The sequence below is a fragment of the Pongo abelii genome, chromosome 12, assembly GCF_028885655.2.
Source record: "Pongo abelii isolate AG06213 chromosome 12, NHGRI_mPonAbe1-v2.0_pri, whole genome shotgun sequence".
In the NCBI taxonomy this organism is placed as follows: domain Eukaryota; kingdom Metazoa; phylum Chordata; class Mammalia; order Primates; family Hominidae; genus Pongo; species Pongo abelii.
Window position 1 is genome coordinate 108,733,469 of NC_071997.2, and position 15,948 is coordinate 108,749,416.

Below are 15,948 nucleotides of genomic sequence, written 5' to 3' on the forward strand. Positions count from 1 at the left end.
ACATTCTTCTCAAAAGTAATTCCTCAATGTAAGTCAGAACAAATCTAGGTGAAACTAAGCAGTGTATGTGAAAACAAGCTCAGAATCACACATTGTTTTCACAAGGAACTTCCCAATGTGAGTTAGTATATGACTTCAAGCCCTTAACACACCTTCATTTGTTTAGATACAAAAAGTGTTCTGTATCCATCTGGGTGAGTGGAGCTCATCCCTCTGGCTGTAGTCCAAACAAAGATTGCAAGAGCACATAAGGTGCTCAAGTCCCACATCTGATTGCTAGGCTACAAGATTTGGAGCCTATATTTCTTTAGTTATGCAGAGGAGGATTCTGAGCCTGAGATGAGTGGCAGGTAATATCTACTGTGCAGGGTTGCTTAGAGGATCGATGGTAATAATTTAAAAGTATACAGCCAGGCACAGTGGCTCACACCTGTAATCCCATCACTTTGAGAGGCCAAGGCAGGTGGATCAGTTGAGGTCAGGAGTTTGAGACCAGCCTGGCCAATATGACAAAACTCTGTCTCTACTAAAAATACAAAAATTAGCCAGGCGTGCTGGTGAGCATGAGAATCGTTTGAACCCAGGAGGCGGAGGTTGCAGTGAGCCAAGATTGTGCCACTGCATTCCAGCCTGAGTGACAGGGCGAGACTCCACTTCAAAAAAAAAAATAAATAAAAAAGTATGTAGAACAAGGCCCAGCATGTAAAATGCTCACATTGTAGCTATTATATTTATCACTCGCCTAGCCACTTGGAACCCTCCTTTCTTTCCACTCTTTCCCAAGGGCAACTGGCTTGTGTGGTCCTTAGAGCACTTCCTACCTAAAATAAGAATGGACAGGAGTTTGTCAAGCACAGAGCCTTTATTTTACATTTTCTCAAAGAGGACATTGTTTAAGTGAGCAGCCAACAGAACTTATAAGAGAGAAAATGACAGCAAAGATAACTGGCTCAAGTCCCTCTGTGTACGCCATGTACATTTCATGTCTGAGCACCTTGTGTGTGTGGCTTAAGTGAAGGTAAGGCAGTGTAGATTGTGCGAACAAGAGATTTGTGTTCTGTCATCAGGAAAGGCTACTACATGCATCACACAAAATGCACAACCTGAAATGCTTCAATCTGCAACCGAAGTTTCCTCAAGCAAGAATTTGCATGAACACTGACGAACACATACAGAGCAACTTGGGCAGAGAGAATGGATGATGCCATGAGGCAGTGAGGTTAGCACACTGATCAAGAGCCCCAAACAGAAGGAGCCATCCCAGTGGCAGAGCAGGCTAGGAGGGTGAGCAGCAGCCATCTCCAGCCACCTTGAGTTCCTTCCTGCCTTCACTCTAAGTTGAGCAGCTCCACGTCAAAGATGAGGGTGGCATTGGGAGGGATGACACCGGGGTGGCCTGTGGCTCCATATGCCACATCAGGGGTGCAGGTCAGCTTCGCCCTCTGCCCCAAGCTCATCTAGCAGGGATGGGGGCAGATGGGGAGAGGAGAAAGAGGACCCAGCTTGATTTAAAAGAAAAAAGTTAGATGACTATGGCATTTTCCCAAACCATCCTCAATGTTAACTCTGAAGATCTCAGATGAATTTTACATGGGATACATTGAAATTGTGCTAACAGCTGTAACAAATGCAGATTCTGCCTCAGCAGAGATGTGACTGTGGGGCAGTAACCCTCACAGAGTGGTCTCAAATTCATGCAGCTGACAAACATTACTGGTTATTCAATTTGTGTATGACTGAAACACTTCCATTTGTTCATAGTTCACCCTCTTCCAAAGAATAGGCCTCTTTAGGAAAGAGGGTGTATGAATAGCACACGTAAATACTCAAGTAGGTGACAGGGGCAGTTCATTAAAGTGGTTTAGAGACTAGAGTCACCAGCAAGGTGGCAAGGGGGACCTATTGTGGCCAACCGTGGTGGCTCACACCTGTAATCCCAGCACTTTGGGAAGCCGAGGTGGGCGGATCACTTGAATCCAGAAGTTCAAGACCAGCCTGGCTAATATGGCAAAACCCTGTCTCTACTAAAAAATACAAAAAGGCTGGGCGTGGTGGCTCACGCCTGTAATCCCAGCACTTTGGGAGGCCAAGGCAGGTGGATCACCTGAGGTCAGGAGTTCGAGAGCAGCCTGGCAAACATGGTGAAACCCCGTCTGTACTAAAAATAAAAAATTAGCCAGGCGTGATGGTGATGGTGCACACCTGTAATCTCAGCTACTCGAGAGGCTGGGGCAGGAGAATTGCTTGAACCTGGGAGGCGGAGGTTGCAGTGAGCTGAGACTGTGCCACTGCACTCCAGCCTGGGCAACAGAGTGAGACTACGTCTCAAAAAAAATAAAAATAAAAAACAAAAAGCAGGCCGGGCGCGGTGGCTCGTGCCACTTTGGGAGGCTGAGGCAGGCAGATCACGAGGTTAGGAGACCGAGACTATCTTGGCTAACAACGGTGAAACCCCATCTCTACAAAAAATACAAAAAAAATTAGCCAGGCATGGTGGAGAGCGCCTGTAGTCCCAGCTACTAGGGAGACTGAGGCAGAAGAACGGCGTGAACCCAGGACGCGGAGCTTGCAGTGAGCCGAGATTGCGCCACTGCACTCCAGCCTCGGTGGCAGACTGATACTCTTTCTAAAAAAAAACACCAAAAACAAGACCTATTGTAAGGGAGCATCACAGGACTTCACAGACAGACCAAAGAAGAACAGCTTGAACCAGGGCTCATCACAGCAGTTGCTGAGAACACGCTCAGCATTAGTGGGACAATTGGTGAAATTTAAATCTATTTTTGAATTTTAAATAATCAAAAATTTGAATAAGTAAGTAATTTGTATCAGTGTGAATGTCCTGGTTTTGATAATTATACTATGGTTATGCAAGAAGGGGAAGCTGGATAGAGTATAGAAGAACTCTGTACTATTTCTGTAATATTTTTGTAAGTCTGAAATTCTTTTCAAAAAAGCAAAAAAACAAAAAATTTTCTTGGCCTACTCCACCCCAACTCTTCCACCACCTCAGTCCCAGACAACTGGTAGACCTCAGCTAGTTTATTTGTTTGTTTTGTTTTTTTGAGACAGTCTCACTCCATCGCCTGGGCTGGAGTACAGTGGCACAATATCTGCTCACTGCAATCCTCACCTCCCCGGTTCAAGTGATTCTCCTTTCGCAGCCTCCCAAGTAGCTGGGATTACAGGCGTGCACCACCACGCCTGTATTTTCAGCAGGGATGGGGTTACACCATGTTGGTGAGGCTAGTCTTGAACTCTTGGCCTCAAGTGATCCGCCCCACTCGGCCTCCCAAAGTGCTGGGATTACAGGTGTGAGCCACCGTGCCTGGCTCTCTCAGCTAGTTCTGAGCAAGTCTAGGGGGATGTGCTTGGGATGAGAGCCCCCAGGGACACAAAAGAGGTATGCTGGCAAGGAGAGGGGTGGGGACGCAAAGCCAGGAGGGGACACCAGATGGCGTTGCCATGCCCTGGCGGTAGAGTCAAAGCAGTAGTGGTCTGTGAGCGGGTGAAGGTGGAGGTGGAGGGCAGAGTGCTGAACCCAGATCCCCAACTCCCCAGATCCCCTTTAATGTGAATCCTCATCCTACCTGGGCTGCGCCCTCTTCAAAACCTTTGATGACTTCCTGTTTGCCAATTCGGAACTTGAAAGGTTTGTTTCTGTCTCTGGATGAATCAAATTTCTTCCCATTTTGGAGCATTCCTGTCAAAGCAAGAATCGGGTGCAATAGAGCTGTGGTCATGAGTAAACTCCCAATTCAGATTCCACATGTCTAAAATGGAATGACTTTTCTGCACACACCCGCTCCTCTTCTGATCCTCCCCAGCCATCCTCTTGCCCAAGCAGGAAATCTGGACACTTCCCTCTGCCTCACCCCCACATACTGCCTATCACTAAGTCCTCCATATCTTTGGAATCCACCTATTTTCTTCATTTCTATTTTTATTTATTTATTTATTTGAGACAGAATCTCACTTTGTCACCCAGGCTGGAGTGCAGTGGCGCAATCTCGGCTCACTGCAACCTCCATCTCCTGGGTTCAATCGATTCTTCTGCCTCAGCCTCCCAGGTAGCTGGCATTACGGGCGCCCACCACCACACTCGGCAGATTTTTGTATTTTTAGTAGAAACAGGGTTTTGCCATATTGGCCAGGCTGGTCTTGAACTCCTGAACTGCAAGTGATCCACCCACCTTGGCCTCCCAAAGTGCTGGGATTATAAGCGTGAGCCACTGTGCCTGGCCTTTTCTTCGTTTCTATTACCACGACCAAGTCACCAGCTTATTTCACCTGTACACAGGAACAGCCTCCTAATTGGTCTTTTTGATCCTCTTTTACTCGCCTCCGTTTCATTGTCCACTTGGCATGCAGACTGATTTTTTTTTTTCTTTAAACACAAATCTGATTCTATTACTCCCCTGCTCAAAATACTTCAATAGCTCCCCAGGGCAGAATCCAAATGCCTACCTTGCACATCGGCACTTCACGATCCGGCTCTGGCCTGCTTATAACCCTCTCTGTTTTCCCCTTCCTTCCCGTCCCTCTGTGTCCTTTTCAGGTCATGCCTTTCTCAAATTCCTCTGCACTTTTCAACTTTTTTTTTTTTTTTTTTGAGTCGGAGTCTCCCTCTGTTGCCCAGGCTGGAGTGCAGTGGTGTGATCTCAGTTCACTGCAACCTCCGCCTCCCGGGTTCAAGGGATTCTCCTGCCTCAGCTTCCCGAGTAGCTGGGACTACAGGTACCTGCCACTATCCCTGCTAATTTTTTAATATTTTTAGTAGAGATGAGGTTTTGCCATGTTGGCCAGGCTTGTCTCGAACTCCTGACCTCAGGTGATCCACCCACCTCGGCCTCCCAAAGTGCTGGGATTACAGGTGTGAGCTATCATGTCCAGCCAGACTTTTCAACTTTTTTATGCCACTTCCTCTGCCTAAAGTTCTGTTTTCCCAGCTATTCCAGCCTCAGGTTGAGTCCTTGCATAAGCTTCCTAAGGTTTCCTAAGTTTCCCCCAAAAGGGAAAACCCAAAGGTTACATCATCCCCTACCGCAGGGAACAGTGTAAGGTGACCTAGCTGGTCAGAGGTGGCCTCCAGACTCTGTACTAAGAGGGCTGTTTGAAACCAGAACCCCCCCAGGTGCTGGTTCAGCAGTTCCAGGTTCCCCAGCCTCTGCTTCAGAAGCCTTGTCATCCCGATGTCCACATGTCATCTCAGTCCAGCAGCCCAAGGCCCAACAGCTATTCTCAATTCTTCTGTGACTCTCACTCAAAGATCAGACCTTCTGTAAATGATGCAGTTCCACGACTGCTCCCGGCAGTCCCTGGACCACAAAAGGCCATTTGGGACTAGAAAAAGACCTTGCTTGTACATCCAAAGACTGGGTTTTGACTTCACTCTGGCTCTAACTCATTGTGTGACACTGGGCAAATCACTTCCTCTCCCAGGGCCTCAGATGTGTCATATTTAACATAGGAAGCGGGGCCAGCTTAGTGTAGGAGCATCTATGATGCCACTTCCTAATTCCTACAACTAAAATGTATATTAGAGAAACAGTCTTATTTAACTACTTTCTGAGTAGAATACATTAAGCTTTTGCCCTGGGTACTAAATGAGGCAAAGAAGAAAACCCTTCTGGCTACACAGAGGTACATGCAGATGGATGCTAACAAGATCAAATACAATCGCATGCATTTGCTAAGGTTGCTAAGATATTCAAATACACAAAGATACTTGTGCATGCTCACATGCACTTATGCACTCATACTCAGGAGAAAAGCCCTGGTAGCCAAACAGATGCTAAGAAAATATTTACATACACAGGTCTACATACATTCACACAGATACATACTTGTACAAATATGCACACAGATATGCACACACACATGCACACATTCACACACTCCATTTGTATACCGACTTTCCTTTCTCATTCCTTAGTTTCTTCAGGTTTCACGTGACTTAATTTACTTTGGATAAATAACTTCATTTATCTATTGCTACAAGTTAAGCCAAAACCATGCAGTCTAGAAACAGACCCACTTACATGGTGATTTGATTGGACAAGATACCGCTGCAATGCAGCAAATAAAGGTTTCTTTTTTTCTTGCATTAAGGTTGTTGAGTCAACAGTATATTCATATGGGAAAAAAATGAACCTTAACCCCTACCAAATCCACACACAAAAAAATCAATTCCAGATGAATCATAAACCTAAATATGAAAGATAGAATAATAAAGCTTCTACAAGATAATAAATAGAAGGATATCTTCATGACCTAGAGACAAACATTTCTCTCTCTTTTTTTTTTTTCCTGAGACGGAGTCTCATCTCTGTCACCCAGGCTGGAGTGCAGCGACTCAATCTCAGCTCACTGCAACCTCCGCCTCCTGGGTTGTTCAAGTGATTCTCCTGTCTCAGCCTCCTGAGTAGCTGGAATTACAGGCATGCACCACCATGCCTGGTTAATTTTTGTATTTTTAGTAGAGACAGGGTTTCACCATGTTGGCAAGGCTGGTCTCCAACTCCTGACCTCAGGTGACCCACCCACCTTGGCCTCCCAAAGTGCTGGGATTACAGGCATGAGCCACTGCACCTGGCCTGACAGACAAAGATTTCTTAAACTGAACACAGAAAGCACTAACCATAAAGGAAAAGACTGATAAGTCAGACTTCATCAAAATCAGGAACTTCTGTTCAGGTCGGGTGCAGTGGCTCACACCTGTAATACTAGCACTTTGGGAGGCCAAGGTAGGAGGATCACTTGAGCCCAGGAGTTCGAGACCATCTTGGGCAACATAAGGAGACCTTCCTCTCTACAGAAAAATTAAAAATTAGCCAGATGGCTGGGCCCGGTGGCTCACGCCTGTAATCCCAGCACTTTGGGAGGCCAAGGCGAGTGGATCACCTGAGGTAGGGAGTTCGAGACCAGCCTGACCAACATGGAGAAACCCAGTCTCTACTAAAAATAGAAAATTATCCAGGCGTGGTGGCACATGCCTGTAATCCCAGCTGCTCGGGAGGCTGAGGCAGGAGAATTGCTTGAACCCAGGAGGCAGAGGTTGTGGTGAGCCGAGATCATGCCATTGCACTCCAGCCTGGGCAACAACAGCGAAACTCCATCACGAAAAAAAAAAAAAATTAGCCAGGCATGGTAGCATGTTCCTATACTCCCAGCTACTTGGGAGGCTGACATGGGAGGAGTCCTTGAACCCAGGAGGTCAAGGCTGCAGTGAGTCATGATCCCTGAAGACTAGAGCCACTGAACTCCAGCCTGGGTAACAGAGTGAGATCCTATCTCAAAAATAAAAAAGAAAGAAAAAAAATTTAAAAAAGAAAGAAAAGAAAAAAAAAAAACTATAAAAAAAGAACTTCTGTTCAAAAGATACTATTAAGAGAGTAAAAAGGTAAGCCACAGTGTGGGAGAAGATGTTTGGGATAGATATAACCAACAAAAGACTCATATCCAAAACATATACAAAACTATAAATCAACAAGAAAAAGACAACCGGCCAGGCACCGTGGCTTACACCTGTAATCCCAGTACACTGGGAGGCTGAGGCAGGTGGATCACCTGAGGTCAGGAGTTTGAGACCAGCCTGGCCAACATGGCAAAACCCTGTCTCTACTAAAAACCCCAAAATTAGCCGGGCATTGTGGCACACACCTGTAATCCCAGCTACTCAGGAGGCTGAGGCAGGAGAATCACTTGTACCCGGGAAGTGTAGGTTGCCGTGAGTGAAGATTGCGCCATTGCACTCCAGCCTGAGCAACAAGAGTGAAACTCCGTCTCAAAAAAAGAAAAAGAAAAAGAAAACCTAATTTTCTAAAATGGACAAAATTAGAGCAGTATAAAGAGGATATCCAAATGGCCAGTAGGCACAGGAAAAGGTGCTCAACTTCATTCATCATCAGGGAAACACAAATCAAAAACACAATGACCAGCCTGGCCAACATGGCAAAATCCCATCTCTACAAAAAATACAAAAATTAGCTGGGTGTGGTGGTGCGCACCTTTAATCCCAGCTACTTGGGAGGCTGAGGCACAAGAATCACTTGAACCCGAGAGGCGGGGTTGCAGTGAGCCGAGATCGCACCACTGCACTCCAGCCTTGGCAACAGAGTGAGACCTTGTCTCAAAAAAAAAAAAAAAAAAAAAAACCCACAATGAAATAGTACTGAACGCTCACCAGAGTAGGCCAAAACCAAAACAAAGCCTGGCGTGGTGGCTCATTCCTGTAATCCCAGCACTTTGGGAGGCCGAGGCAGGCAGATCACCTGAGGTCAGGAGTTTGAGATCAGCCTGGCCAATATGGTGAAACCCCATCTCTACTAGAAACACAAAAATTAGCCGGGCATGGTGGCGGGCGCCTGTAATCCCAGCTACTCGGGAGGCTGAGGCAGGAGAATCGCTTGAACCCAGGAGGCAGAGGTTGCAGTGAGCCAAGATCGTGCCATTTCTCTCCAGCCTGGGCAACACAGACTCTGTCTCAAAAAAAGAAAAAACAAAACAAAACCAAAACCTGACAATATCAAGTGTTGGGGAGGACACAGGGTAACTGGCAGTCTCCTACACAGCTGCCTAGAGTGGAAACTGGCACAACGACTTTGGAAAGCTGTCAGACAGTACTGCTAACGCTGAGCCCAGGAGGTACCCCACTTCCAGGTATATACCCAACAGAAACATGCACATATGTCTGTACACATGTACACTAAGAGATGCCTGCAAGACTGATCAAAGTGACACTGTTTGTAATAAACAAAAACTATGAACAACCCAAATGTTCATCAACGGTAGACAGGATATATAAATTGCAACATACTCATACGTTAAAATACTGTAGAGGAATAAACCACTCTGGATATATCTCGCAGACATAATAGTGAGTGAAATAAGCCAAACACAAAAGAGTACATACGCTGTGGTTCCATTAAGATGAAGTTCAAAAATAGGCAAAACCAATCCATGGAGACAAAAGTCAGAGTAATAGTTGCCAGCCAGGCACAGTGGCTCACACCTGTAATCCCAGCACTAGGAGGCCAAGATGGAAGGATCACTTGCATACAGGCGTTCGAGACCAGCCTGGGCAACATAGTGAGACCCTCATCTCTAAAAAAAATTAAAATTAGCCAGGCATGGTGGCTCGTGTCTGTGGTCCCAGCTAGTCAGGAGACTGAAGCAGGAGGGTCACTTGAGCCCGAGAGGTCGAGGCTGCAATGAGCTGTGATCACCACTGCACTCAGCCTGAGTCACAGAGTGAGACCCTGTCTCAAAACAACAACAACAATGACCAAAAAAAAAAAAAAAACAAAAAAACAATGATACCTACCTCTAGGGAGGTGAAATGACTGGGAGAAGGCATCATGGGGACTTTTGGGGATGCTGGTTCTATGCTTATACGTTCTATGCTTCTCTAGGTGGTAGTTACATAAGTGTGATCACTTTGAAAAAATTCATTGACCTGGACATCTTACATTATGTTCTCTACTATATTTATATTTAACTTAAAAGTTTACCAAAAGTCCCATAGTCTCCCGCTATGTTTGATAAGACAGTCTCTCCCAAGACAGGAGCTGCTGCCCTATGTATGTATTGTGAAAGGACTTTGCAAAAGGATGTTGTGGTTTCAGTAACTTGATAAATACTGGTCTGTCTATAACATGCAAAATTGTTAAATCAATTACACAGGTCAGAGGCCCCAGAGGACCCATGGTAATTAGGCCACATCACCAGGAGATAAAACATGGTCCAGCCCACTGACGTCAGCAACCAGCAACACAACTGCTGAAAACATCTACACCATCTGCCTAGAATTAACCTTGTGCTTCATACTGGCCCACAGAACTGCTAAAAATGGCCCCATCCGAATATGTCCTAGGAATTAATCTGGGCTTGCTGTCTGCTAAGTGGCTGTCATCGAGTTTGCCACTTTAGGAAGCAGGTCACAAGGCAGGGTGCTCACCTCCCTTGGAACAAACACCTGCTCATGATCTTCCTGCCAGCAGTCCTGAAGAACTCACTCTACCTCACCTGCAGATAAAGAGCATCCAACTGGGATCAGTCCCGCTCTGGGCTCCCTCAGTACCCAGAGAAAAGCACTGCCATCACCCCACCCCTCAAATGGCATCGGAGCCTCTGGGTGACTTGTCTGTCCTCTCCCTTCCTCTTCTTCTCTAATGATACTGCAGGATGGAGAGAAAGTCTGCCGGGAGCTCTAGGAGGGATTTCCAAATATCAGACAGACCCAGCAGGGACAGGGGCTCCACCACACCTGCAACAGAAGGAAGGGGACTGAAGGTGTTTGACTCACCTAGAAGCTGGCACCATGGATGGCCCTTCCTGGTAGAAGAGGGAAAGAGTTGGCCTTCCAAGCCTCCTTTATCATTCCCACTAGACTGGCTGGCAGGAGTAGGGGATGGCTGGTCACAGGGAGACCCTGCTGCCTTGGGCTTTAGGCCTGATCCAGAGGCAGGCACCTCTGGAGAGAAGCTCAGAGGACAGCCCTGCCTTGGGAGGGGAAGGACTGGGTGGGGGCTGAGGGGGTGAGACTTACCTGTGTAGTGCACCACACACGTCTGGCCCTTCTTGGGGAATGTCCTTCCTGCAGGGAGACATGAGGGCAGATGAAGGAGTAGGGTATTGGAAAAACACCTGGGACATTAAGTATGATCCTGACCAAGAGCTCCAGCCTGCATTCCCCTCCATGCCATGGAGATGCCTGTGGTCCTAGTTCTGGCTCTGGGCCCTGTACGAGCCAGAATGAATCACGTCACCTCTCTGGCCTGGATTTACTTTACCCCCTCAGTATTCTCAATTCTGCTCTCTCCTGGGCTTTCCCACCACCCCACCCCCACTTTCTTTGATTGCCCCTTTTACTTCACATCATCCATTCCACAGACATTTACAGTTGGCCTCCTATGTGCCAGGCCTGGACCAGACTTCAGACATGCAGAGCAATGTATAAACTCATGAGGAAGGTAGGGAAACAGACACACAAATACCAGATTACAATGCAGATTATAATCCATCCATCAAGGATGAATAAATATAATAATTTACAAATATTTGCTGAGAGGCCGGGCATGGTGGCTCACATCTGTAATCTCAGCACTTTGGGAGGCTGAGGTGGGAGGATCACTTGAGCTCAGGAGTTCTAGATCACCCTGGGTAACACAGGGAGACCCCATCTCTAAAAAAAAAAAAAAAAAAATATTTTCAATTAGCTGGGTGTGGTGCTGCACACCTATAGTCCCAGCTACTGAAGAAGCTGAAGTGGAAGCATTGTTTGAGCCTAGGAGGTCAAGGCTGCAGTGAGCTGTGTTCATGCTACTGCACTCTACCCTGGGTGACAGAGCAAGACCCTGTCACAATAAACAAACAAAACAAAACAAAACCACAAATATTTACTGAGTACCTATGGTGTGCCAAGCCTGTGCCTGATCACAGGGATACAGCAGTGAACACTACAAACAAGATCTCTATCCCTGTTCTTTTAGAGTTTACTTTTTTTTTTTAAGAGTAGGGGTCTCAGTGTGTCACCCAGGCTGGAGTGCAATAGTATGATCTCGGCTCTGTGCAGCCTTGACCTCCTGGGCTCAAGCAATCTTTCTGCCTCTGCCTTCTGAGTAGCTGGTACTGCAAGTGCATGCCGCCATGCCCAGCTAATTTTTTAAAAAAAATTTTGTAGAGACAGGGTCTTGACATGTTGTCCAGGCTGGCCTTGAACTCCTGAGCTCAAGAGATCCTCCCACCTCAACCTCCCAAAGTGCTGAGATTATAGGCATAAGCCACCACACCCGCCCTGGAGTTTATATTCTAATGGACAGAGACAAACTTAAATATACAAAATGATTATGGATTATGATGAATACTCTAAAGAAAATATACACAATGATGTATTAAAGGGAGATGTAGTGGGACAGGCCATTTCAGACAGAGTGGTCCAGGATGGCCTCTTGGAGAAGGTGCCCCCTGGAGCTGGGACTTGAAAGATGAGCAAAATACTGGGAAATAGCACTTGGGGAAGGAGTAACAAGTGCACAGAATCAATACATTTGCAGCGAGCAAGGAGGCTAGGTGCTGGAAAGAAGGGAGGGAGGAGAGAGGTGGGAAGGAGATGGATCATGCAGGGCTTGCAGAGCCGGATTTAATACTAAGTGCAATAGGAAACCACTGGAGGGTTTTAAGCCAGAGAATGACATAATCTGAATTAAGATTTTATAACATCACTCAGGCTGCTATGTGTAGGATGGACGGTTAGGCGTCTGCTGCAATAATCCAGACAAGAAATCAATGATAGCTTGATTTAAGGTGGTGGCAGCAGAGAAGAGAATGAAATAGATTGGAGACATATTTTGGAAGCGGAGCTGACAGGGCATGCAATCAGATTGGAAATGGGGTCCAGGATGAGGACAAAGGAGACAACAAGAACGATGCTTGGGTTTTCTGTTTGGGCAACTGGATGAATAGTGCAACTATTTTCTGAGATAGGGAAGACGGGAGGAACAGATTTGTGCGGGTGGCAATCTTGAGATGCCTATTAGACATCTGAGTTTATATTGCAAGTAGGCAGATGAAGAGACTGGAGGTATAAATTTGGCTGGAATTTAAAGCTACGGGGCTGGATAACAAAGCCTAAGGAAGCCTAACCACAGAGCTGATATTTAGAGGACTCTATGGGAGCCTGGAGGAGGGAGCAGCTAACTGACCACAGAAGTCAAGGAAAACATCATAGAGGAGAGAATGGCGAAGCCAGGTCTTGAAAGACAAGTAAGAGTTTGCCAGAGGAAGTGAAAAAACACCATCTGGGAAGAGGGAACGACATGTAACATGTTCAAAGGCCCTCAGTCCAGCAATAGCGGGAATCCTGTGTTTCAACTCTGTCACCTTAGGGCCTAGCACACACGTTCAATAAATATTTGCTGAATGAGTGGTGTGTTTGACAACTTGCAGGCAGCTTGGGAAAGCTGGAGGAAAAAGTTAGTGGTGGGCTTAGGACAGGTGGTGAGAGTTGAAGCTCTAGTGTGGAAGATGAGAATAGACCATAGCACCAAAGGCCCCTCCTGGGAGAGAGGGAAGAATCATTAAAACATCTTCTGCCTGAGGGAGTGGCATGGTCAAACATGCATTTTTTTTTTCTTTTTCTTTTTTTTTTTTTGAGATGGAGTCTTGCTCTGTCACCCAGGCTGGAGTGCAATGGCACAATCTCAGCTCACTGCAACCTCTGACTCCCGGGGTCAAGTGATTCTCCTGCCCCAGCCTCCCGAGTAGCTGGGATTACAGGTGCGTACCACCATGCCTGGCTAATTTTTGTATTTTTAGTAGAGATGGGGTTTCAACATGTTGGTCAGGCTGGTCTCGAACTCCTGACCTTGTGATCCACCCACCTCGGCCTCCCAAAGTGCTGGGATTACAGGTGTGAGCCACTGCATTTTAAGAAGAGTCTTCAGGCTATGATATAGAAAGGGAGTGAATATGAGATTGGGGACGAGATTGAAAGCAGGGAGGTGAGACTGAAGATGGGGAGATTAGCTCAGGGGCTGCTGAGGGATGAAAAGGCCTCAGGGAGATGCTTTCTGGGACCCAGCACCAATGTTTCCTGCGTGGGCAAAGAAGCCTGTACTCCAGGGGATATCCGAAGTAGTGGTTCGGATTGGACAAGGAAGATGGCTTGGAGCCAAGAAGTTCTCCAATTTCCTGGGGAGGGGAGCTGTTCATATTAATAATATCTGATATGAAGTTTGCCCATCAAACCCTGCAGACAATGGGGGCTTTGGTATTAATTAAATTTCAAGAAATAAAGAAATGGCTATTCCTTGCACACCCAGACCCAGTAATACAAGGACTAGGGAAAGTGAGACACTTAAAGGGGATAAGGAGGATCACTTAGGGGAGAAGGTGGGAAGCGCGAGTTCTGTTTTGGACTTGCTGACTAGGGAGCACCCTGGGACGTCCGGGGAGAGGTCCGGCTGTAGGTCGCAGGGCTGGGCTTAGAAGCTTCAATGTGGAGGCCATGGGAGTGGACAGGGTGGCCAGGGACGCTGAAAGCGGCGGGAGGATAAAGCGAGATCCGGAAGCGGGCAAGGGAGCGCTTCCCCCTTCCCCAGCCTGGGTCTGTCCCCACAGCCGCTCACAGCCCGGCCCGCAGGAAAGCGACCGACGGGAGGCCCGGCGGGGGACGCGCTAGGAGGAGGTCCCCGAGCAGCGGGGACCCGAGAGCAGGTCCTGCTTTCCAGAGCTCGCCGAGCAGGGCAGGGAAAGCGAAGCCGAAACCCAGGCTGGGGTATCAGCAGCAGCGGATAACCGAGCGACTGCAGCCGCGACAGGAGAAGCCCGGGGCGGTGGCGGGCCGCAGACCCCCGCCTCCGGGCCGCAGACCCCCGCCTCCGGGCTGCCGCCTACATTCCCCTAGGTGAGCGCGGAAGAGGATGGTGGAGGATGGTCTCCTAGACCCCCAAGAATCCAGTCCGGGGTCTCCGCCTGCGTTCCCCATCCAGCCCCCCGACCCTTCAGCACCCTCCACGCCACCTCCGAATCAGACCCCCGCCCTCCGGGCTCCGCCCCGGGACCCCTCCGCTCCCCCGGCTCCGGAGGGAGCCCGGTACCGTCTCCGGGGGAGATGGTCTCGATCTCCACGCCCATAGCGGTCCCACAGGCCCCGCCTCTGGGGGTCCCTGCTGCTGCCCGACCCCGGCTCGGCTCCGGCCCCAGCCCCGCAGTCGCTCCGGCTCGCCTCCCCGCCGCCACTGCAGAGCCGGAGGAGGTGCGGCTGGAGTCGGGACCTGCGCGGGGAGGGGCCACTGGGAAGGGGGCGGCGGGGCGGAGCCGCGCGAAAAGGTGGGGTCGACCGGGGCGGGGCCCGGGGGAAGGGACCCCGCCCGGCTGTTAGCGAGCCTGGCCCCGCCTGACGACATTAACCCACTGACCGGGGAGCGTGGTAAGCACAACCACATCCTCCATCCATCCATTCATTCGCCCATCCGTCCAATACACATTTATTTAGCATCTAATCTGTAGTAAGCTCTGGGAAGTCAACCCGGTCCTACAGACTTGTAGGGGGTGGGGGGCAGAAGGGGCAAAGGCCGGCGATTAAACCATCATTTTATTTTTATTTTTATTTTAGAGAGAGGATCTTGCTCTGTCGCCCAGGCTGGAGTCCAGTGGCGCGATCATAGCTCACAGCAACCTCGAACTCTTAGACTCAAGCGATCCTTCTTCCTCAGCCTCCCAAGTAGCTGGGACTAGAGGCGCGAGCAACCACGCCCAGCTAATTTTTTATTTTTTATTTTTATTTTTTGTAGAAACAGAGTCTCGCTGTGTTGCTATCTAATGAAACCATCACTTTAATTAGATGCGCTCAGTGCCGTGCAGTTCAGAGCGTTGCGGAAGCACAGAAGAGGTTCCTACCCTCGCTAGGCGTCCTGGATCTGTAGGAGCAGAGCTGGGGGAGGGAAGGAGGACACCAGTAATTGCTGACTCTCCCCCATACCCCTAAACCACTGTTCTCCATCTCGTGTAGCTGTGCTCGACGCACATTTATTGGGTACTCAATTTTCAAGGCAAAGAAATGCGCCCTGGGGATACCAATAGAATTAAGACAGGTTGGCTGTCTTCCAGATACTAAGTCTGAGAGGGACGGGGACACACAGTTACAGCATGGAGTGATTAGTGCTGTGGAATGAATGAATGAATATGTAAATGAATTCTACTTTGAGTTCCTCCTCCACCTAAAAAGACATTCAGGAATCTAGAAAAATATTTTTTGGAGGAGGTAATATTTGTTTAAAGGGTAATTGGGACTTTTAAAACTTTTTTCCCCCTCATTATTACCTGCATTGTTCCAAAAATTGATGTAAGGCCGGGCATATCAATTTTTGGAACAATGGCTCACACCTGTAATCTCAACACTGTGGGAGACCGAGGCAGGAGGATTGCTTGAGCCCAGGAGTTCAA

At 48.1% G+C, this 15,948-nt stretch overlaps 1 protein-coding gene across 6 annotated transcripts; it reads right to left on the reverse strand.

Annotated features, from left to right (window-relative positions):
• Positions 1 to 843: 843 nt before the first annotated feature.
• FKBP1B (FKBP prolyl isomerase 1B) lies at positions 844 to 14,791 on the reverse strand. Of its 6 annotated transcripts, XM_063713245.1 has the most exons (6): positions 14,601 to 14,670; positions 10,550 to 10,597; positions 10,110 to 10,267; positions 9,959 to 10,026; positions 3,591 to 3,703; positions 844 to 1,457 (listed from the first exon to the last, which is right to left on the reverse strand). In XM_063713245.1, exons 5-6 carry the CDS (start codon positions 3,699 to 3,701, stop codon positions 1,329 to 1,331), a joined length of 240 nt encoding a protein of 79 aa, XP_063569315.1. In that variant the 5' UTR covers positions 3,702 to 3,703; positions 9,959 to 10,026; positions 10,110 to 10,267; positions 10,550 to 10,597; positions 14,601 to 14,670; the 3' UTR covers positions 844 to 1,328.
• Positions 14,792 to 15,948: the final 1,157 nt, after the last annotated feature.

Coding starts and splice junctions, on each gene's coding strand:
- FKBP1B (XM_009237490.3), bottom strand. CDS start 14,637: ATGGGCGTGGAGATCGAGACCATCTCCCCCGGAGACG. Junction 10,598..14,600: donor GACCATCTCCCCCGGAGACG/GTACCGGGCTCC, acceptor GTCTCCCTGCAG/GAAGGACATTCCCCAAGAAG. Junction 3,704..10,549: donor GTGTGTGGTGCACTACACAG/GTAAGTCTCACC, acceptor TTGCTTTGACAG/GAATGCTCCAAAATGGGAAG.